This window comes from Crocuta crocuta, unplaced genomic scaffold (assembly GCF_008692635.1).
Source record: "Crocuta crocuta isolate KB4526 unplaced genomic scaffold, BGI_CrCroc_1.0 scaffold149, whole genome shotgun sequence".
In the NCBI taxonomy this organism is placed as follows: Eukaryota; Metazoa; Chordata; class Mammalia; order Carnivora; family Hyaenidae; genus Crocuta; species Crocuta crocuta.
Window position 1 is genome coordinate 8,961,747 of NW_027551561.1, and position 21,889 is coordinate 8,983,635.

General features: G+C 55.0%; 1 protein-coding gene across 1 annotated transcript in view; it reads left to right on the forward strand.

Moving 5' to 3' along the window:
- TMEM132E (transmembrane protein 132E) overlaps positions 1-21,889 on the forward strand; it is a 51,753-nt gene that overhangs the window by 24,490 nt on the left and 5,374 nt on the right. The window contains exons 2-7 of the mRNA XM_077749866.1: positions 14,720-15,123; positions 15,170-15,372; positions 16,820-16,966; positions 17,394-17,586; positions 18,489-18,632; positions 20,924-21,129. Of these exons, the coding sequence (XP_077605992.1) occupies positions 14,720-15,123; positions 15,170-15,372; positions 16,820-16,966; positions 17,394-17,586; positions 18,489-18,632; positions 20,924-21,129 (1,297 nt within the window). The remainder of the gene's footprint in view (positions 1-14,719; positions 15,124-15,169; positions 15,373-16,819; positions 16,967-17,393; positions 17,587-18,488; positions 18,633-20,923; positions 21,130-21,889) is intronic.

The following is a 21,889-nucleotide window of genomic DNA, read 5'->3' on the forward strand; positions in this document are numbered from 1 at the left end:
CCTATCACACTCCTGGGTTAGGGCCCTGCCACTCAGTTCCTCCTTCCCTCCCAGAGTTTCTTGTGTGGGCATCTGGTTCCTCTTAGAGCACCTGGGGCACCCCGCACTCCCCCTGGGCCTTGCAGCATTCTGCCTTTTAGCGTGGTTATTTATGTACCTGTCTGGTCTCCCTGTTAGCCTGCAAATTCCTTCCGGGCAGAAACTATCTTCTTTATCTGTGTCTCCCTGGCAGTTCCCAGCAGGGTCTTGAGCAGGGAAGGGGCTGAGTAAATATTTATGTGTTGAAGATCTTTACTGAGTACTATTTTACTGAACAGTCTGGCTACAACGTGAAAGGCCCCATCCCTGCCCTCAGCAAGACTTCTTTCTAAGAGGAAGCAAAACCTGTAAAAGGACAGTCACAGCACAAGGAAAAATGCAAAATGGTGAATGCGAGCAGCTCAGAAGTGCCTAACCCAGTCTTGGGGGAGGTCAAGGAGGGCATCATAGAGGAGATGACACTTGGGAGAAGTCCAAGGTCAAGCGGCACCCACCAGGCCGAATGTGTGGGAAACAGCACCACAGGCATAGGGAACAGCATATGCAAAGGCACAGAGGCAGAGGGTATGGCTGGAGTGGCCCAGACCCAGGTGTGTGGGTTGGGGAGTGGGAGGAAATGAGTCGAGAGCAAGTGAGGACACAGAACTCAGGGCATTGTGGGAACGAAACACTCGTGGGGACGTGGGACCGGGGAGGAGGAAAGAAAGCATCCCATAAGGAAGAGGAGTGGGCTGCAGTGAGGCGGAGCAGTACATGGAGGAGGTGGGAGCTGTGAGATCTTGGGCAGGATTTTTGTACTCTCGTAAAGTGGGTGGCTCCAATCAGAGAGTCTTGAAGTCCCCTGGATTAGAAATGCCCATGCTGTGTCAGACAGGTAGGAGAGGGCCTAGGCCTTGAGGGGCAGTTAAGGTGGGGCAGAGCAGATCAGGAAGGCTTCATGCAGGCAATGGGGGGGCACCCGAGAGCCGGAGGTCTCAAGAGCTCTCAGTAGGGATCCCCGCATCTACTCCTCACAACACCCGTAGAGAGGTGGGTTTTCTTGGCCCCATTTCACAGGTGAGGGAGCTGAGGCTCAAAGATTAAGTAGCTTGGATCCAAGGCTGTGACTCTGATCCTTTGCTCTCTCCCAAGCTGGTAGGCAGATCTCATCATCCAGGGCTCCCACCCTCCACCCCCAGCCCTGACCCCCTGGGAAACCAGCCCAGGCCCTGGAGCCACCCTGTAGAATACTTCATAGTTCTTTTTAGGCCCTGTCACAACTGTGTGGGGCAGTCAGAGAAGGGATGGTAGCCTCCTTCAGTTTGCCCAGGACTAAGGGACTGTCAGTATCAAACCCATGACAAATTGGTCACACTACTCATTCTGCAGGCCCAGGTCACTCCTTGCAGGTGGCAATGCCCTGGTCCCCAAATTTGCCCTCACACACACATATTCCAGCCTAGGGGCCAGCTTAAGAAGGGGCCTCCCTCCCCAACTACCCAGTTCTTAAGGCCCTGAGCTGGGGGCCACAGAAGACTGTCTAGTGAAGACACTCGACAGCTTGTTACTGAGTCAGGAAAACCCAGGCAAGGTTCGATGCCTGAGGACAATCATGGGCTCCTCCACCAGGTCCGCATGCCCAGACCAGCTGGGAGTGTGCTCTGCTTCTTACTGGGTGGCTCTCTCCTCCCCAACTGGAAATTCCCCAGACGGGGCTTTGGCTCCCATAACCTAGCTATGCTGCCCCAGCAGCCCCCCACCCCCACCCCACCCCTACTGACCTATCCCAGGGACCAGGAGGAGTCTGAGTTCCAAACCCCACTCTGCCACGAAACCTCTGGGATCTTGAACAAATATCCTCCTGTCTCTAGGCGTCAGTTATAATGGGATCAGAGGAAGGCCCACCTCTCAGACCGTTGTCAGAATGTCAGACCTGGTTCACCTACAAGTGTGCTGTGGACGAGCGGCAAAGTCCTGTGTTCACTGGCTGCCAGAGTGGTTCTGGAAATACGGCTCCCCTGGTCAGTATGTCAGGCCCTCAACTTCCGTTGCTCCCAGTAAATGAGCCCAGGGCCAGCGAAATCAGGAGGTCTGATGGAGCCTAACCCCAGCTGTGTGGCCTCAGGCAAGCCTCTGAGCATCTCTGAGCTTTAGTTCCTTCACTGGCAGAAATAGGGATGCTGTTTATTTCCTGGAGTTATTGTGGGGACAGGAGTGACACAGTTAGCCTAGCGCCTGCAGTCTGTAAGCAGCCTCTAAATATGAGCTGGGCCCCCCACGGGCTTGCCCTGCCCTTTGGGGCCATTCTGTTTGCCACAGCCCTGTCCCCCAGAATGGGCTGGGCTGGGCTGCTTGGGTGATGTGGTTCCCCAGCTGTTCCCAGAGCCTCCCTTCCCAAGGCCCAGCTCCAAAACCCACCCCCACCCCCACGGGCAGGCACAAGCATACACACACACACACACACACACACACACACACACACACACTCTTTTTCTGTTGTTTGCGGCTAATTGTTTATTAGGAGATGCAGGCGGCTGCGCCAGTGGGAAGGCTCAGCTTGTTCCGCTATAATTAGGATAATGCTCACTAGTCATTTAGTGTAACTCAGAGAGCAGCCCCTCCCCCGCGCCTCCAGCTGCAGCTCCCAGGCCAGGCTGCACTGTGTGCTCCGGGTCCAGGCCGCCCCACCCCTGCCCTCCGCCCACCTCCCTACCCCTCTGTCCCACTGGGCACCCCCCAAGCGGAGGTTTTCCTCCCTCGCCTTCTTCTCCCTCTCCCCCTCTCCTGGTTTCTTTCTCTCTGTCTCCTTCTTCTACCTCCCCCCTTCCCTCCTGACTCTAGCTTCCTCTCTCCTTTTCTCAACATCCCCCCCTTAGCTTCCTCATCTTGCCTCATTTCCGCTCTCCCCCTCCCCATGCCCTCCTGGGAGCCTGAACCAGAGGCCGGGGTAGGTGGGCAGCAGAGTAGGTCAAGCCTGGGTTTCCAGGCCCCAGGCAGGGGTGGTTCTAATGGATGCTCTGACCTCCTGGGGGACCCTCCTCCCTCAGGCCTGCTCTCTTGGGGGGACCCTCCTTGCAGCTGCTCTTCCCTCTTTCCTGCCCGAGGCCAGAGGACTGGACTGGTAGAGCAGGGCTCTGTCTCCAAAAGCCCCTCCCATGAGCACAGCAGTGTGACTCTATTGCCCTATTCCCCATGCACTTAGGGTCTTCCTGAAATCCCAGAAACAGGGGTGTTTGGGGGGTTTGGGGCTTGAGGTTCTGAGTGGGAAGGTGGAGACCCCCATAGTAATGGCCAAGCAGAGTCTTACGCCTCACATGTCCCGAGATGGGTAGGGGCAGCGGGCTGGTGGGGGGTATCCATTAGTTCATCAGCAACCAGGGGCTATTCCAGCAGCTTCCTCCAGCAGAATCCAGGCCTGGCCACATATGAACCCGGAAACCCCTCTTCCTCCACCCTGGAGCCCCCCGCTCAGCCCTTTCCACCACAAAAGGGACTTCACATCAGGCCCGTTACAGCTGGGAAGACTGAGGTTTGCCCTCGCCCTGACAGTTATTGCAGGGGGCAGAGGTGAGGATGGGGTCCCTTCCAGATTTTCAGAAGTCAATAAATGAGCTGTTCCCCAGGGGTGAGGGATGCTTGCCTGGAAATACAAGGCCTCCTTGTCCTCACAAGCCTGTCTGAGCCTCTGGTCCCCATCCTGAGATCACAGATGCAGACAGACTAACAGACAGACACACACTCACGACTCATACGGGCAAGCTCACAGAGCAGGCACTGGGAGGGGGGCCAGGGTCACAGTGCATGGGGAAGGGGCCAGGCTTCTGTCCCTGAAGCTGATGATCACTCCTCTCCTGGGTTCCCCCAGCCCAGGAACCCTGTCCCAACACCTTCAAGTCCTTGCCCCCAAGAGGTCTGTATCACCCCTCCAGGGCTAACCCTTCTTACCCTCCCTCTCTTCAGGGGCCCCAAGGCTCTGTCCCCACAGGCCATCTGTAGCTTCCAGCATCGCACAGAGAGAGCAGAAGCTGGAGGGGAAGGGAGTGAGCTTGGCCCAGCCAGTCCCTCAGGACCAGGAAGCCATACCTTGGTCTCCCCCTGGGATTGCTTCCCTCTGGCTGCAAAGCTCTGAGGCCAGCAAGATAGTGCCCCTGGGACCAGCAAGCTGGGAGTCAGGAAACGAGCCCTGGCTCTGGTGTGTCTCCCATATGCCTTGCTGTGCACCGAGGAGGGGTTCCCTGCCTGGGCCTCAGGGTGCCCAGGAGCAGGATTAGATAGCTGGTCAATGCCAGCATGCAGGGGCCATAGCATCTCCCTGGGGGGCATGGCTACCTGAGCCTGTGGTGCCCTCACCTTCCTTTGGGTCCCTGGGAAACGCTCCTAGCCTCCAAGTTAGCGGAGCTTGATTCCTTCTCTCATTCACCAATACTTTCCTCCCCTCTGATCCTCCACCTGCACCTCTCTGATTTCTTCCCTCGTTCTCAAAGATGACCCGTCACAGCTGAGCGACAGGCAGCAACTGGTCTGGTGGAGAGAAGGCTTTGAGACTGAGGGAGCAAGAGTGGCCAGGTCAGGCTGCGGCCCCAGAGCGGGGTGGAGCGGGGTGCCTGCAAGCGGAAGACTGGTACAGACCGTGTGTGCATGCTCGCATGGCCGTGAATCAGCACGCACAACCTCCCAGGGCCCCCCAGTCGTTCATTTGTTCATGGCTCTGTGCTGGGTGCCAGGGATACAGAAGGCAACATTGTGGCAGGCAAGTCAACCCCCAGTCAAAGCACCAGAAGGCTCAGACCTAGGGAGGAGGGGAACAGTCCCTGGGTTTCAGAGGATCTTTGGGCCCTGACTCAGGAGGCTGTGTGAGTTCCCTCCAGGGATGAGGGATGAGGACAGTACCTGCCAAACCATAGCTGACATTTAAAGAGGCTGACTGTGGGGCGCCTGGGTGGCTTAGTCGGTTAAGCGTCCGACTTTCACTTAGGTCATGATCTCGCGGTTCGTGGGTTCGAGCCCCACGTCGGGCTCTGTGCTGACTGCCAGCTCAGAGCCTGGAGCCTGTTTCAGTCTGTGACTCCCTCTCTCTCTGACCCTCCCCTGCTCACGCTGTCTCTCTCTCCTAGAAATAAATAAAAATAAAAAAATAAAATAAAATAAAGAGGTTGACTGTGCGCCAGGCATGGATGAAGTGATTTATAGGTCATCTTATAACACGTGCATTTGCTTTTAAGAGCAGCCCAGCAAAAGAGAGGCTATCACCCCTTGGACAGTTTAGGAAACCGAGGTAGAGGTAAAACCAGCTAAGCTGTTTGCCCGAGCTCGCACAGCGGATTAATGGCAGTGCCAATCTGAGGGGAGCCTTCCTGAGCCTCAGTTTTCTCATCTGTAATATGCTGGGGTAGGGACCCTGCCATCCCTGTAGCTAAGGGACAGGGAGTTCTCTGGTGGACGCAGGAAGTGACCTGGCCAAGGACAGGGAATTTGGGGGGAGTTGGAGGACAGGTGCCCCTCCTTCCGGCCCCTCCCCCAGCTTATTCCAGCCAGGTGTAGGGGGGGAGGCGGGGGAGGGACAGTATGGGGAGGCTGCCTCCCCAGGATCGGCAGCCTCCTGGAGGCTATGGGATGCTGGAGGCCTGGCTTGCCACACTTCCTCGCCCGGCAGCTCCTGCGGCACTCAGCCCAGCCAGAGTGACAGGCCCACGGGGGTCCTCAGTGCTGGGGGCACAAGAGCCAGGTTGATGGTGAGACAGCCCTGCCTGGAGGGAGCTGCTTTGGGAAGAGGCATAGCGAAGCTGGGGAGGGAGGGATGGTGGGGCTCGGGGTGGGGACAGACATCTCAGGACTCAGACCTCTGGGAGGCACCCATTCCTCTGCTGGGCTCCTCCTCAAAGAGGTGGTTCACCACAGCCCCAGCCTCAGGTGGGACATACCTATATCAACCAGCCTAGATGGCACCATCTAGGAAAAAGACAAGCATTTCTGCACCAGGCGCTGGGCTTGGCGAGCAGAATTTAATTCCCTGCTGGCTCCCTGGGCCCAGCATCTTTGTGTAAGACCCAAAATGTTTAACGGCATATAAAGGCTCTGTCCCAAAGGATAAGGGAGGGCAGTGTTCGGGGCCCCTGGGGCCCAGCTGTCACCTCCCCTTTATCCAGCTGACCCCTGCCTGGTCCAGAACGCACCAGACTCCCTGCACACATGGCGCCTGCCCCCCACTATGTCCCCCATGTGCCAGGCAGCTCAGGGACTGTCTCCCTGATGAGGCCCAGAGAAGGGAGGAAACTGCCCAGGGTCACTCAGCAGGCCACTGGCAGATCTTCCTGAGCTGGATTCCAGGGCCCCCCAAAACTAGGAATCCTTTCAGCCTCAGTGACATTTTCGAGCTCCTTGGGACACTGCTTCATGTGCCTGTCATCTCTGTACTTGTCCTTTTTAACTTAACAGACATTGACAGAGGGCCTGCTGTGAGCTGAACAATGCATCCAGTGCTGGAGAAAAGCAGGCCAGCACTTCTCCCCTCTCACAATGAAATAACCAGTACGTGTTGAATGAATAAATGAATAAACACTGAACGCTGAACACTGACTCTACACCAAGAATTACACCAAGCGATTTGCTTATTTAGTCATGGCAGCCCTATGAAATAGGTTCTATTATCCTCATTTCCCAGGTGTGGAAATCAAGGCTCAGAGAGGTTAAGTGACTTGCCTAAGGTCACACAGCTAAGGACGTATCAAAGCTGGGATTTGAATGTGAGTTTGTGTGGCTCCCAAACCACACAGGTTCTTTCTTCCTTTTCTTTTCTTTTTATTTTTTTTTTTAATTTCCTTTTTAAAAAATCTTGGAATAGCTTCAAACACTTTCCTTCATTTTTAATGACATTTACTGTTTTCTTTCTAATTTTACAAGCAGGGCATGTTCATTGTAGACAACTGGAAAATACATAAAAGCATAAAGTAAAAAATAACAATCACCCATAATTCTCACCCCCCAGAGATAACCACCATTAGCATTTTGATGTATTTCCTCCCAGTGTCTACATCTTTTTATGTAAAATTGGTATCACGTTGTAGAGCCAGTTTTACACCCTTCTTTGTTTAGTTCAAAGTATTTTGTGAGCATTTTCCCATCTGAGTAAATATTTTTTTTTTAAAACTTGACAGTAATTCCTGCCCACATCCCTTTGTAAACATTTGCTTTTATTTAACCATGTCTTGCTTTTGGACATTTAGGTATTTCTAATTTTTTACTAATAAACATAACATCGCAGCAAATGTTTTTTACATGAACTGATGTCTGTGTACGAGATTCCCAAAGGGGAGTTCCTGGGGCAAAGAGCATGAGTGATGTCAAAGCCTTTAAAACATATTTTGAAAGTGCGTTCTAGAAAATTGTCTAGTGTACCCTCCGATAGCAGGGCGTGCAGATGCCTTACTTCTTAAAACCATTGTTGACACTGGATCTCACGAATTTAAAACACAAATGAAAACTTTCCACAAGACAGGATTTTCCCAGGTCAGCACCTCGTTCCTTAGTACCTGGCATATGGGTTGGTGATTTCCCGTCTGGCTGATACGGGAAAATGGGTCCTCAGAAACGGCACGCTTGCCCTGGGTGAGATCTACCCATTAGCCAAGGAAGAGTGGGACTGAAAGCAGGGACGCCTCCTCCCAGCCAGAACCCTCTTCCAGGCACCCTCAGAGGGGAAGTTCCTCCCCTGCAGCTCTCCCGGGCTAGGGCCTGGAGGTTTGAGCTTATGGGGTGGGGTGTCACTGCGCTAACCCATCCCTGGCTTCTTGATAGTGGACACATGGACCCTAGGATCCTCACCACCTGCAGCAACCGTATCTCTTGCTCCCTTTCATTCATTCATTCATTCACTCATTCATTCATTCATTCATTCACTCATCCATTCATCCATTCATAGATTAGGCACCTGTATGTGCCAGGCACTGTTCTAGGCTCTGGGTACTTCATCATCTGCTGTCAGCATCACCAAATTATACCATACAAGTCACATCAGTGTCTCCCAACCCTGCCGGCTCAGTGCCATGTTTTCCAAACTTCTGTGATAACAGCGCCTGGGATGCTTGATAAACACACAGATCATCAGGTCTCTCCCCTGGCAATTCCGATTGTGTTAAGCCCCAGGTCCAGCCCTAGAATCTGTTTGCTCTTGTTTTGTTTGCTCCTGCTGATTCTTACATTCAGGCAAGTTCAGGAGCAAGTGCCAAAGAGATCCCCAAACACTGACATCTGATGTGGCACCTGTATGCATGCGCACATGCGCGTGTACACACACACACACACACACACACACACACACACAGGTGAGTAAGCGAAGGGCTCCCAGCACAGCCCAGCACCCTCAGGCCCTGCTAGCACACCCTGCTGTGTCCCTCAGCCTCAAACTCACCAGAGCTAATGACGATCTTTTTTTTCTGATTTGCAAGCGATTAGTTTTAATTTGGGGACAATTAGAGGTAGAAGCAGGAGGCATCTGATCTTGATTAGAAGCAAGGAAATGGCCAGAGGCACCCCCATCCCCAGCCTGCCTGGCTGTAGCCTCTGTGTAGATTAATTTATATTTTCAGTAGGCTTGTGGGGAGTGGGGGCTGGCCTGTGTGCCTGGAAAGTGGGAAGGTTTTGTGGGGGTGACCAGAGGCCCCTGCTGTGCTCCCAGACAACAAAAGCCAGACTGAATTGAAAAGGGAGGGCCTCTGTGGGGCATCTGGGTGGCTTAGTTGGTTGAGTGTTGGACTCTTGATTTCAGCTCAGGTCATGATCTCACAGTTTCGTGCATTCGAGCCCCACATCGCTGCGCTGGTGGCTTGGTGCCTGCTTGAGATTCTCCCCTGCTTCCTGCCCCTCCCCCATTCATACTCTCTCTGTCTCTCTCAAAATAAATATACTTTTAAAAAAAGGAAAAGGGCTCTGTCCAGCCACTGGCCCTGCGCAGGTTCCTCAGCCCTCGTAAGAGGGTAGAATTGAGATGTGTTAAGAACCTCCTGAGTGCACCCCTTGCTCTGTGCAACACTGGTCCAAGCCCAGCATCTGCCTGTATCCCCATCAAGCTAAGAAAGCAAAAGCGTAAATAAGTAGGTGCCTTCTAGTGTTGGAGGTGGCTTGAGAGATTTCTGCACAGGTGAAGGCCAGCGTTCTGCCTGCGGGGAGCATTCACAGAAGTGACTAATGAAACAGTTCGATGACAATTTGCATGTCACACTCACACCAAGGCCATGCTCCAGATCAGTCAGAGCCAGAGCTGGACAGAGCAAAGTGGCACCCACGTGCCACAGCGAGAGGCTGGGGGAGTGCTTCAAGAGGAGGCAGAGCTGGGGCGGGCGTGGAAGGAAGAGGGGACCCCACACACGCCGTCCCCCAGGGAATTCTTCTCTCGGGTGCTGCTGGGTCCAGTCCAATGCCCTCGCAGAGGGTGAATGAAGCCTCTATTCATGCCGTAGTCTCTTTCTGGAACAAGAAATGGGGAAATAGAAGAATGAAGGCCACTGCCTGCTCGCTGAGCATAACCCCCAAGTGGCCCTGGGTTGGTGCTTCCCAAGGGGAGGGGCAGATTCAGTGCCCAGGGAAGCTGGGGGGGGAGAGAAGATTCAAGGAGGATGAGGATTCAGGCCTGTTGCATCCACAGTCACCCCATTCTTAGTTACTCTTTACTTAGCAAAGAGCTGCGTGTGCCTTCTTGGGCTGGGAAGGGTCACATGCTAGGTATCGTCTCAGGGAGCAGCTGGGACTGCCTCAGCCGCCATCATTATCCCTGTGGACACAACACCATGATCCCAGCCATCTTCTTCCCCTGGTATGGCGTCTCTACTCCTGACTGGGAAAACTGAGGCTGTGGGGGGGTGGGCAGAAATAGCCAATCCCCATGTGTCAGTCTGCCTGGGCAACCCTAACAAAGCACCTCAGACTGGATGCTAAAACAGCAGATCTTGGCTTCTCAGTTCTGGAGACTAGAAGTCCAAGGTCAGAGTGTCAGCAGGGTGGGTTTCTCCTGCGGCCTCTCTCCCTGGCTTGCAGAGGGCCGCCTTCTCCCAGTGCCTTCACGTGGTCTTCACTCTGTGTGTCTGCGTCCTGATCTCCCTACTTATCAGAACACCAGGTGTATTGGATTAGGGCCCACCCTGATGAGCTCTTTGCAGACCCTGTCTCCAAACACAGCCACATTCTGAGGTCCTGGAGGACCATGTATGAATTGGGACGGGGATCACAGTTCAACCCCTAACACCCAGCATGCGTCCAAGAAGATGTGGAGAAGCCCTCTCTATAAGAAGGCAGCAGCAGGGCGCCTGGGTGGCTCAGTCGGTTGAGCGTCCGACTTCGGCTCAGGTCATCATCTCACAGCTAATGAGTTCAAGCCCTGCGTCGGGCTCTGTGCTGACAGCTCAGAGCCTGGAGCCTGCTTCAGTTTCTGTGTCTCCCTCGCTCTCTGCCCCTCACCCGCTTACACTCTGACTCCCAGGACTGCACCCAAATGCCACCAGAGGCTGAAAGCTGTTTACACAGAAGGGAACCCGGCTGCTGCTCTGGGGGAGAGCCAAGGCCACTGACCGGAAAACAGTGCAAAGCGTGCTCTGCAGGGTGAGCTGGATGTGAACACAAGAGGAGGAGTCGGGAGCCTGGAGGCCAGTGCTCTGGGGAGCAAGTAGAGCAGGGTGAGGGGCCAGGAGTGGCCGGCGTTCAGAGCCAAGCCTGAAGAACCGTTGGGGGTGCCTGGTGCGGGCCTGCGGGGCAGATGTGCCCCAGCCTGTGAGATCAGCACCCCCCGTGTTGGGGGGGAGGGGTCCAGGCTGTCATGTCCAACCCAGTCATGCCCCTATGGTACCTCTCCCCCACCTCTGGGCCCAACCTACCTCACTTCTGTTTAGATCCTCCCCTCCCCCAACTGTTGTCCTTCAGGGAACCTTCCAGCAGCTCTTTCCTCCCCAGGCCAGGCCCTGCTCCATGCTGAGATACAGGCCAGTGTGCACATCAGCACACACAACACCTTCCCGCACAGCCTCCTGGAAAACCTGCCCTGTCTGCTGACAACTCCACGGGCCTCACTGGCCTCCCCTCCAGCCCCCACACCTTTCCAGGGCCTCTCCCACCTCCCTGGGGAAACTGAGGTCCAGAGTGATGAAGCGACTTCCTTCTTGCTCCAGAGTCCGTGATCAGGAGAGCAGAGGTTAGTGCTGGGGTCTCAGCCACACTCACCTCCACCACAGAGGAAGCCTCCAGGCCTCAGAGGATAGAATGACTCACGGTGGTGACTGGAGGGGGTGTCCTGCGTCACGACGACATAAATACAAAAATTGTCCCACCCTAATACTGCCTTTTCTGGCTCTCCTTTCTGAAAGCTGGAAGCTGTTTTCTTAGCACAGGTCACTTCCCCTTTCAGAAACGCAGACTCTTAATCTGCAAGGCTGCTGCCTGGCGCCAGGAGCCATCCCCCTCAGCAGCCATCCGGTCTCCTCTCAGATGCTTCCTGGAGGAGGCGCTTGTACCCCACGTAGCATCCCAGTCGTTGGGTTCTGAGAATTCCACTCACTTAGCAAAAATCTATAGGGGCACCTGGGCGGCTCAGTCAGTTAAGCGTCTGACTTCGTCTCAGGTCATGATCTCACGGTTCGTGAGTTCCAGCCCCGTGTCAGGCTCTGTGCTGAAAGCTCAGAGCTTGGAGCCTGCTTCACATTCTGTGTCTCCCCCTCTCTCTCTCTCTCTGCCCCTTCCCCGTTCACGCTCTTTCTCTCTCAAAAAAAAAAAAAAATACTAAAAAAAATTTTTTTTAATGTACTGAGGGAGGAGGGGTGCATGTAGACATGGCCTCCAGGCCATCCTCCAGGCCCCTCTGAGTCTTCTGCCTGTCTGCTGGCTCCTGCCCCCGCTGTGCCTCCAAGGGGTCCAGATGGCCAGCCGTGGGGTGGGGACGAGGAGAGTGTCGAAGGGGACTAGGTGCTTACTTAACAGCCTCTGGGATCCCCTGGGGACGGTAAGCAAGGCAAGGCCAGTGGTTGTGAGTTCCGTGTCCCCAGCCTGTCCACCCCCAGTGCTGCTGAGTGTTCACTGCTATGGCAGCTGCCCTTCTCAGGCCCCAGCGCGACAAGCACGGCGGCCCCTCCCCATCTCGGCCCGGTGCCCACAAGCCCTGGACATCCCTCCCTTGGCCTTTCATCTACCCTCAACATCCTGGTGAGGGGGCCAATGTCACCATCTCAAGTTTAGATGTGGGAACCAAGGCCCGAAATGGGAAGTAACTTGCCGATGAATGTCACAGGGAGAACCTTGAACCTGAGTCCTGAAATCATTATTTGCTTGCTTTCTGCCACTTCAAAGCAGTTGGTTGGCTTCCGTGCTCTGGCTCAGGCTGTTACTCTGGACTCCAATGTGTATCCTTTGAACCAGCCTCCCCCTGATGGCAAGGACACCTTCTCAGAGACTCCAGGGGTAACTGTGGAGCAGGGATTGCAGCCAGAAAGGCTCTCCCCATCTCTCCAGACGTCTTCCTGCCCCCATCTTGGACTTAGCTGTCCACCTCCACCCCCACCCCACCACTGGCAGCCAGTATACCTTGCAGGGTGCAGAGCATCTAGTGGGAAAGGTGGCCTGTGAACAGAGTTCCCCAGGAAATGGGAAGGGCAGTCTAGGGGTTGAGGCATGGGCTGTCCGCCCTGGGCGATTTCCCCGGCTAATCCTAAGGGCCGGTCAGAGAGAGCTCTAACTAGGTACATGAGACCAGGTACCATTCCTCTTAGAACACTTGACCCCAAGCGTCTTTACCTTGCCCCAAGCCAAATGCTTCTTTCTTTGAATGAGGAAATTAAACCACAGATTTAAAAAATAGGACATAGGCACCGGAGCCTCAGTAGCAGGGAATTTTTCGTTCATTGCCTTTATGAGGAATTGGATGTGAAGGTTTGTGGGGCTGTCAAGATTTCACTGATGGTGGTAAAATAATAAACGTGCATAAATGACAAGTAACCACTATAGCGTTGGTTAGGAGGCTCCTCCTTGGAACACAGGTCTCTGCAAATCACTCAGCATAAATCAACCATGATTTGTCGAGGGCTTGCTCAGTGCACAACCTCCTAGATAACTAACTTCCTTATAAGATAGGATGAGAGGTCCCCTCAGTGAAGGAGAGTCATACCTTGGAGGACTTCATGGAGGAAGTGGCGTTGGAGCTGGACTTTGGAGGAAGATTCCACTCTGGATGTGTGTGGTCAGGAAAGGAGGGAATTTGATGCAGAGGGCACAGCATGGGAGATCAGGCAGAAATTGTCCAGTTATGTTGGCAGTGGGGGTTTGGGAGGAGGAGTCCTGGGGCAAAGGGGAGCCTGGAACCCCACTGTAGAGGACCCTGAATGCCACACTCAGGCCCAAGGTGGGTTTGGATTTTGTCTTGTAAGCAGAAGGGATTCTGTAAAAATGCTTACAGACATTGGCATTGCGATGCATAATTTAGAGAGTTTTTTATTTGACTCTGGAAAACAAATCAAATGACAGCACAGCATCCTTTAAGATGAGTATTTATTATTATTATTATTATTATTATTATTAACTTGATTGTAAATATGAGGAAAGTGACTCAGGGCTGATGGGAAGATACAGAACTGCTTCTCAAACCTCGAACCCCCACAGCTTGGTCCTTCCTCTTCCTGAGCAGAGTCCAACAGGAACTGAGCTGGCGGTGAGGGGCCACCAAGGTCTCATCTGTGTCCAGGAGAAATAAATCACTCTGCTGCTATGGGGGGAGTGGATGCCAGCGAGGTGGTTAGAGGGAGAGGGGAGACCCAGGCAGGCGGTGTTATGTTGTCATAGCAACAGGATCCCGGCCAGAACCGGGGCAGGGCTCCCGGGATGGAGGACAGGGGCCAGCTCGGGACACATCATATAGCCAAGAGGTGGAATTGCTAGCATTTGGCAGGTCCTGCACAGATGTGGGGAGGGGACCAGAGATGGCAGATCCGAGGCTTGAGTTGGCTTTGGGAGACTGGGGTCACATTCCCTGTGTATTTAGTGCATGGGGAGAGGGAGCAGGGGGAGACAAGGGAGCTCTGGGGCCCCTGTGCCGTCTGAGGCAGCTGGAGCGGGAAAGGGCTTAGTTTTGAGAGTCCGGTGGCCCTGGGTTCGAATCCTAATGCTGGCCCCTTTGACTCATGTGGCTTGGGTGCGTTGCTTAAGCATTCTGCACCTTTACCTGTAACGTATTAAGAATAGGCTCTCAAAAAAAGAGAAGTTGTTGATAGGAAATGATTGAATCCATGGAGACGGTAGAATGTCTAGCTCTGAGGATCCAACTGAGGATCAAATAAGCTAATGCTAGTGGAGGGAGCGTGGAGGAGGTTACAACGGTAAGAGTTAGAGCCTTCTCAAGGCCACTCTCTGTTCTCAGCCCTTTATGCACACACAGTACTTGGGAAATCTTCAGGACCCCACTTGGAGGCAGAAACCAATTTTATCCTCATTTTATACATGAGGATGATGGGGGATGAACCCTCTTTAAAGCCTCACAGTGCTTTGCGCTGATATCAGATTTACCTGCTCGTTACAGCAAAAGAAACCAGGCATTGGTGAGCCGACAGTTACCACACCAGCACAAGGGGGCGCCTTGGAGCTGGCCCCCGCTGGGCACGTGGGAGGCCGCGGGGCCCCGCGGTGCCAGCGCGGCCTCTGCTCACCCCTCTGAGCTCTCTCCCCTGTCTGTCCCCAGCCTCTGGCCGCTCCCACCCAGCCAGCCCCAGCCCACCCGGCCCGCAGGCCGGCCCGGTGCTGCCGGTCAGCTACCGCCTGTCGCGGACGCGGCTGGCCTTCTTCCTGCGGGACGCGCGGCCCGCGCCGCCCGCGGCGGCCAACGGCTCCCTGCAGCGCTCCGAGCCCTTCGTGGTGTTCCAGACCAAGGAGCTGCCCGTCCTCAACGTCTCCCTGGGGCCCTTCAGCACCAGCCAGGTGGTGGCCCGCGAGCTGCTGCAGCCGTCCAGCACCCTGGACATCCCCGAGCGCCTGACGGTCAACTGGAAGGTGCGGGCCTTCATCGTCCGCGCCCGCGTGCCCGCCTCGCAGCCCGTGGCCCAGGTGCTGTTCTACGTGGCCGGCCGCGACTGGGATGACTTCGGCGTCACCGAGCGGNGGGGCGGGCGCCCGCGCGGAGAGCCCCACCCAGCACCCGCTGCTGCGCATCGGGAGCATCAGCCTGTTCCGGCCGCCCCCCAGGAGGACTCTTCAGGAGCACAGGCTAGACAGCAACCTGATGATCCGCCTGCCAGATCGGCCCCTCAAGCCTGGGGAGGTGCTCAGCATCCTCCTCTACCTGGCCCCCAACTCCTCCTCTCCCTCCAGCCCCAGCGTGGAGCATTTCACACTCAGGTAGGCGCATGTGGGGGGTGGGTCTGCCCTCATTCCAAGGTCAAATGCACACCTGGCCCCTCTTAGGGATGTGCTGACGCCTGCCGGGCCAGCACCCTAATCCTACTTCTTCCATTTCTCACTCGAGCAACCTCAGGAAGACACCTGACTTACTTGAGCCTCAGTGTTCTCATCTGCCTGATGACAACAGAAATCTCTGGCCTACCTCTGTAGCTCACAGAAATGGATGAAGGAGAAATGTTCGTTTTCACAAGCATGGGTATCAAGAATGATGGAATGGGGTTGGAAGGGCCCTTAGACCTTCGCTGGTGTAACTGCCCCATTTTATAGAGGAGGAGACCAAAGCCAAAGAGAAGAAATGGAGATCAGAGTGCAGCCGGTTAGCTGGGAGCCTGAAATGAGCAGTAGTGTGTCTGTGTGTCAGCACATTTGCCCAATTCTGGAGTTGAGATGACAATTTTCAGGAGTCCCCTGAACAGGATACAATCCACAAATTCAGAAGTGCCTTAAACCAGATCACATCCCCACAAAACAGAATGGAATTTAAACCACATTGAATGATTCTGAGAACACAGTAAAAGCCCCACCAAAATATTCCTCCCACCCCCAGGCACTATGCATAGGACCCAAAACATTGCCATTAACGTCCAGCTTCTTTGAGTTAAGCATTGCCCTCTCTCCTGACTGTACCTGCTTAAAGTTCAGATATTCCTGGATGGGATGAGATCTGATTCAATGATTGATACATGAATGTACGTATGAGTTAAATCAGTCATCACAGATCTTGGGCTACATTAACAGGAGTAAACATGTAGAATTAAGGAGGTGATCACCATTCTGCTTCAGCCAGTATGAATCAGAGCATAGCTGAAGTCTTGTATTTAGTACAGGGCACTATACCTTATGTGTGCAGTGTCCAGAGGATGGTGACATGAAACTATGGCAAAAAGTAACAATTGGAGGAGCTAGAGATTTTAGGCCAGGAGAAAAGAAAGACTCAAGGAACACCTGGTCCCCTCCCGCTGTCTGAGAACTGTTACAATTGAGATGAAGGAGGGTTGTTCTCTCTTGCCCTAGCAGACCCCATGACTATTTCAGCTAAATATAGGAATGGGGTTTCTAATCCTTCGGGGCTTTCTGAGAATGGAATGGGATGTGTTCAGTAATGAGTTCCCCGTCACTAAAGTATGCAAGTAGAAGTTTGGTAAAACTTGGCAGAGAGATGTGGTAGAAGCGATTGTAGCCTCCAGTGAGGGTCAGCATTTTCAGCTACATGATACCAGATTCCCCAAGTTCATCTCAAGCATGAAGTCTAGGACTCACGGTAATTTACTCACCTACTCCCCCTACTCCCAGCCCCAGCTTTGGGGGGGAGGGGTGGCCAGGTGGACAGCCATTTGGACCCTAGGCTGACCCTCTCGCTCTTCTTCCTCCCACTTTGTTCCAGGGTGAAGGCCAAGAAGGGTGTGACCCTTCTGGGCACCAAGTCACGGAGTGGTCAGTGGCATGTGACCTCAGAGCTGCTGACCGGGGCAAAGCACTCAACAGCCACTGTGGATGTGGCCTGGGCACAAGGCACACCCCTGCCCCCCTGGTAAGCCAAGGTGGAGCCTCTGCCTACCTCTTTGCAGGATAGCACCTGGGAGGGATGAGGGAATTCTTTTTTTTTTTTTTTTTTTTTTTTAGGAGAGAGAGAGACAGCGTGAGCAGGGGAGGGTCAGAGAGAGAGGGAGTCACAGATTGAAACAGGCTCCAGGCTCTGAGCTGGCAGTCAGCACAGAGCCCGACGCGGGGCCCGAACCCACGAACCGCGAGATCATGACCTAAGCGAAAGTCGGACGCTCAACCGACTAAGCCACCCAGGCGCCCCTAGGGATGAGGGAATTCTTGATGGAGGAGACCAGACCGGCAGAAGGGCTGGGGCTTGGTTTGTGGAGGCTCTGGGGTTCAGGCCAGGGCTGATGTTAAGGCTCCTGAGCTGTCCTTCTTCTTGGGCTCTGCTTCCTTCCTCCACCCTGCAGGGAAGGCCAGGGGCCCCTGGAGATCCTGCAGCTGGACTTCGAGATGGAGAACTTCACCAGCCAGTCAGTCAAGCGGAGGATCATGTGGCACATCGACTACCGTGGCCACAGTGCCCTGCCTGACCTGGAGCGGGCGGTCACTGAATTGACGGTCATCCAGCGGGATGTACAAGCCATCCTTCCCCTAGCCATGGTGAGCAGGGCAGGTGACTGGGCCAGTGGATGCATGTGTCTGTCACGGGGGCATGTGTGTGACAGGCATGTGTACAGCTAAGCATGCATATAGATCAATGCATGTACATGTGAGCCTGCGCCCAAGTGTGTGCATGTGGGTAAAGGGGTGTGTGTGTGTGTGTGTGTGTGTGTGTGTGTGTGTACACTCACTGGAGGCAGGCGGTACTCAGTGCCTGGTGCTGGAGTAGGACAGCAGATGCTCAGGGGGACAGAGGTGGGAGAAGTCCCCCACGGAGAGGGCACTCAGGAGAGACTTCCTGGAGGAGGTGACCATGCAGTTGAACCCGGAAGGCCACATGGAAAGAAGGGCTCATACAATCAGAGAAGATGAGGAGGGCGCTCTAGGTAGAGGATCATGTGGGCAAAGGTGTGGTGATGGGAATGTGAGTAGTTTGTCCTAAGGAGCAATGGACTTGGGAGTGCCATGGGTGGTAAGGCTGGAGTGATTGGTCCAGTCAGGGGTCACCTGGAATGCCAGGTGAACATGAGGCCATCCCAGGGCACCTTGAATGGCCAGAGGGACATTAGGCCAGCCCAGGGGCATCTGGAATGGCCAGACAAATGTGATGGACGTGACTCTGTGAGCATGAGGAGCATGTCAGATGTTGAGAGAAGATGGTGGGGGGCTGGGGAAGGGCTGTCTCCTGAAGGCCACTGCAGGAGACCAGGTGAGCACAGCATCTGAGAAGGCAAGTGAGACTTGGCGGAGGCACCTCTCTGCACATGCGTGCTGGTGTCCCCAGGGGTGGGACGTGCATATAAGGAGTGGGGCACCCAGGAGCCTGGGCCATGGCTGGCGTGTCCTGGGAGAACAGAGCACCATAAGCACCCCAGCTCATCAGGGCCCCACCCTCCCTGCAGGACACAGAGATCATCAACACGGCTATCCTGACGGGCAGGACGGTGGCCATTCCTGTCAAGGTCATCGCCATCGAGGTGACTGGCCTCGTCCTAGATGTCTCTGCCCTGGTGGAATGCGAGTCTGACAATGAGGACATCATCAAGGTGGGCTTGCTGGAGATGGGGCCTCCCGGGGAAGGGGGCCTCAGACCTTCAGGGGGAGCAGAGCCCCAAGCCAGTGGGGAATTCATATCCCAGGAAGCTCCCCTTGGGAGGCAAGTGGAGGAGAAATGGGGGTGGGGGGAAATAGTTGCAGGCAGCCCACATCTAGCCTGAGTGGGGTGAGGAACAGCCCTGAGTACTGCTATCCTGGAGGGCTTCCTGTAGGAATGTGAAAGAAGCCATTTGGCAGACTGAGGGGAGAAGGCAGTGTTGACAGCCTGAGCTCAGTCCAATCCAGCAAGTGATTATTGAGCCCCCCTCACCCAGGACAGACACCAGGGAAGGCAGCGGGGGTGGGGAGGGAGCCCTTCAGGGACATCCCCTGAACCCAGATGCTGGTGACCAAATGGAGGAGCTTTAGCTCAGGGAGGAAGCCCCAGAAGCATGCGAGTTAGTCCAGAGTGAAGGTTGTGAAAGGAAAGACCCTCTCAGGGCACACACATCCCAAATCCTCCATCTCCTGAAGGGCCCCCCCCACCCCCGCCAGAGCTCCTCCCCAGAGCCCCCGGTCCTCACCACCCAGCAAACAAGGCATCAGTCTGATTCAGATGTCCCAATTTGCCACCTCCCCAGGAGAGCCTCCAGATTTGCCCCTGCCCTTGGTTTTGGACAGTGGTCACAGGCAGTAGGATGGGCAGTGATGCAGGAGGTTGCAGCCCTAGTATCTGTGTGGTGGGGGAGCTGTTTGTTGGGCCAGCCTCCAGCAGGTGCCGAAATCAGATGATCAGACAACAGAATCTGTTCCCTGTGTCTGTAAATAGCTCAGCGTGAAGGAGAACGGGAGGAGTGGGCCGTGGGTGTCCTTCTCCCTCTGGCTAACTGGGGCTAGCCCAGAGTGTGCACGCTCTCTCTCCCCACATTCTGCCCCAGATCCCTCCAGGTCTGGGGAGCTGGAGCCTCACCTCACCCCTCCCCCATCCGGCAAGAACGCCCCCCTCAAAGGGAGCAAGAGCAGATGGCTGGGTACCACAGCCCCATCCCTTGTAGAGCAAAAGCCTTGCCCAGGCCCCTGGGCCTTCCCATTGCTGGCAGGCTGGGACAGGAAAAAATGGGCCTGCTCTCAAAGGCCCTCACCTCGCACCTGCCTCTGCCCCCCAGGCTCCTCCATCCCAGCCGCAGAATGGACCAGAACAAAGTCTTGACAGCTTAGATACCAAAGGGAATTCACAAAGATGCTAAATGGAATTTGTTTCCATTCTCAATGAAATACACTCAGGTTCCTGATGGAGTTTGCCAACACTCTGAATGGAATCTGCCAGCCTTCCGATGCCTTCTGAAGTGGGAAATGAGCTTTTCTGGCAGGGCTGCTGTCCCACATCCCAGCACCCCCATCTGAGATGATTAAGGGAGCAAGCAGGAGTTTGGGACGAGCCACAGTTCCGGCACCCTCCCTGCCCCCACCAGAGCCTCCAGAGTGTCATAAGCCCACAAGCCGCATGACTAGACCCTCCCCAAATGCGAGGGCGTGCACCCATGGGCATGTGACAGCGGGAACACCTAAATGCGCTGCACACAAGATTCGCTCCAGGGTGTGCAAGGTACATACTGGGCACACTTGACGTGTGCACCCACCTACATCTGCCCTGAAGTACTGGCACAGGTGTCAGTGAGTGGGCACAGGTGTCCACCAAGATGCGTTCAGCAGGCATGTGCCCACCCAGGGAACCTCTAGGAATATAAGTTGGAGTCCTGGTGGGCATGCATTTATAAGAGCCGCACCCACCGGTGGCACCCATCCACCTGTCTGTCCTGATTTTTCCTCTCCCCATCCCCCACCTATACCCCAGGGCTAGAGTAGTCCCCACGCCTGAAATTAACCAGCTGCTCATTTTCCTGGGGCCACAGGGCCAGATGGACCATGGAGGAGTCGTAGGCTCAGGACAGGCTGCCCTTCTGTGCTGTGGAGGGTCCTACCAAAAGCCATCTGTGCCAGGGTGCAGGGCGATCGTGCGGGGCAGGGGTGCCAGCCCTGGGGGCCCTCAGCCTGAAGTCTCCTCTGAGGTGTGGTCTGTGTAAAATCACAGGCACATTGGCTCCTTGCCAGGGAGCAGAAACCTCCTGTAGTAGCCACTGAGAGATGATCTGTGGAGAAACAGTGGAAAAAGGGACACCAGAGGCGGACATCTCCCGGAGGAAATAAATGTGGCGTCTCCCCCCACCCTGCTCCTCCCCGTCAGCCCACAGGATGCCCCATAGGGCAACACTGGCCAACCAACCTCCCTTCCCCTCCCCAGGTGTCCAGCAGCTGCGACTACGTGTTTGTGAGCGGAAAGGAGTCTCGCGGGTCCATGAACGCCAGGGTCACCTTCCGCTATGACATCCTCAATGCCCCCCTGGAAATGACAGTCTGGGTCCCCAAGCTGCCCCTGCACATCGAACTCTCGGATGCACGCCTCAGCCAAGTGAAGGGCTGGAGGGTACCTATCCTCCCCGACCGGAGGTACAGCCCCTCCTCCACACACAGTGGATACTCGGGATACTCACAGGTGGATATGGTCTGATCCACGTATGTGTATGAGACCCCAGGTGTACACAGTCTGCAGGTCGGTTATACAATCAGCAAACTTTTATCGAGCAGCTACTGTGTGCCAGGCACTGATGGGTGCTTGAGACATGTTGTGAGTGTGGCCAGTGCCTGACCCAGCCAAGCCACAGAACAAGGTGGACACAGGAAGCCCTGTGTGCAGGGAACCAAGTGACACTAAAGGAGACAACCACCACTCCCTCTAGGAGAAGTCAACGCAGGCTTTCTAGAAGAGGTGACTGGAACTAAGTCTCAAAGAATAAGTGAAAAGGAGCAGCCAGGCCACAGACAAAATGGAGCAGACACAGCAATAGGTGCACACACACCTATGCACATGTGCCTCAGGCTGTGCATGCTAGGGATGCACACTCGTGAGTGCATCATCCCAGGCATACAGCGACTCACATCAGGCTCCTTTGCTGGGGGGCACCTCACACACCTAGGTGTGCATCTCTGGGGCACGTACTCCACTCACTCCTCCTTGCTGCTGGAGAGAAAAGCCAGCAAGGCAGAGAGAGGAAGAGTGGCAGGCAGCTAAGATGGGAGGGGAGGGGCTGGGGGAGAAGCAGGTGGCCAAGGGAGAGCCAGGCTCAGCTCAGTTCTGTAGAGATTGGGAAAAGCAAGGCTGTGTAGATCAGAGCCTCACAAATTTGAATGCACATACAATTCGCCCTGG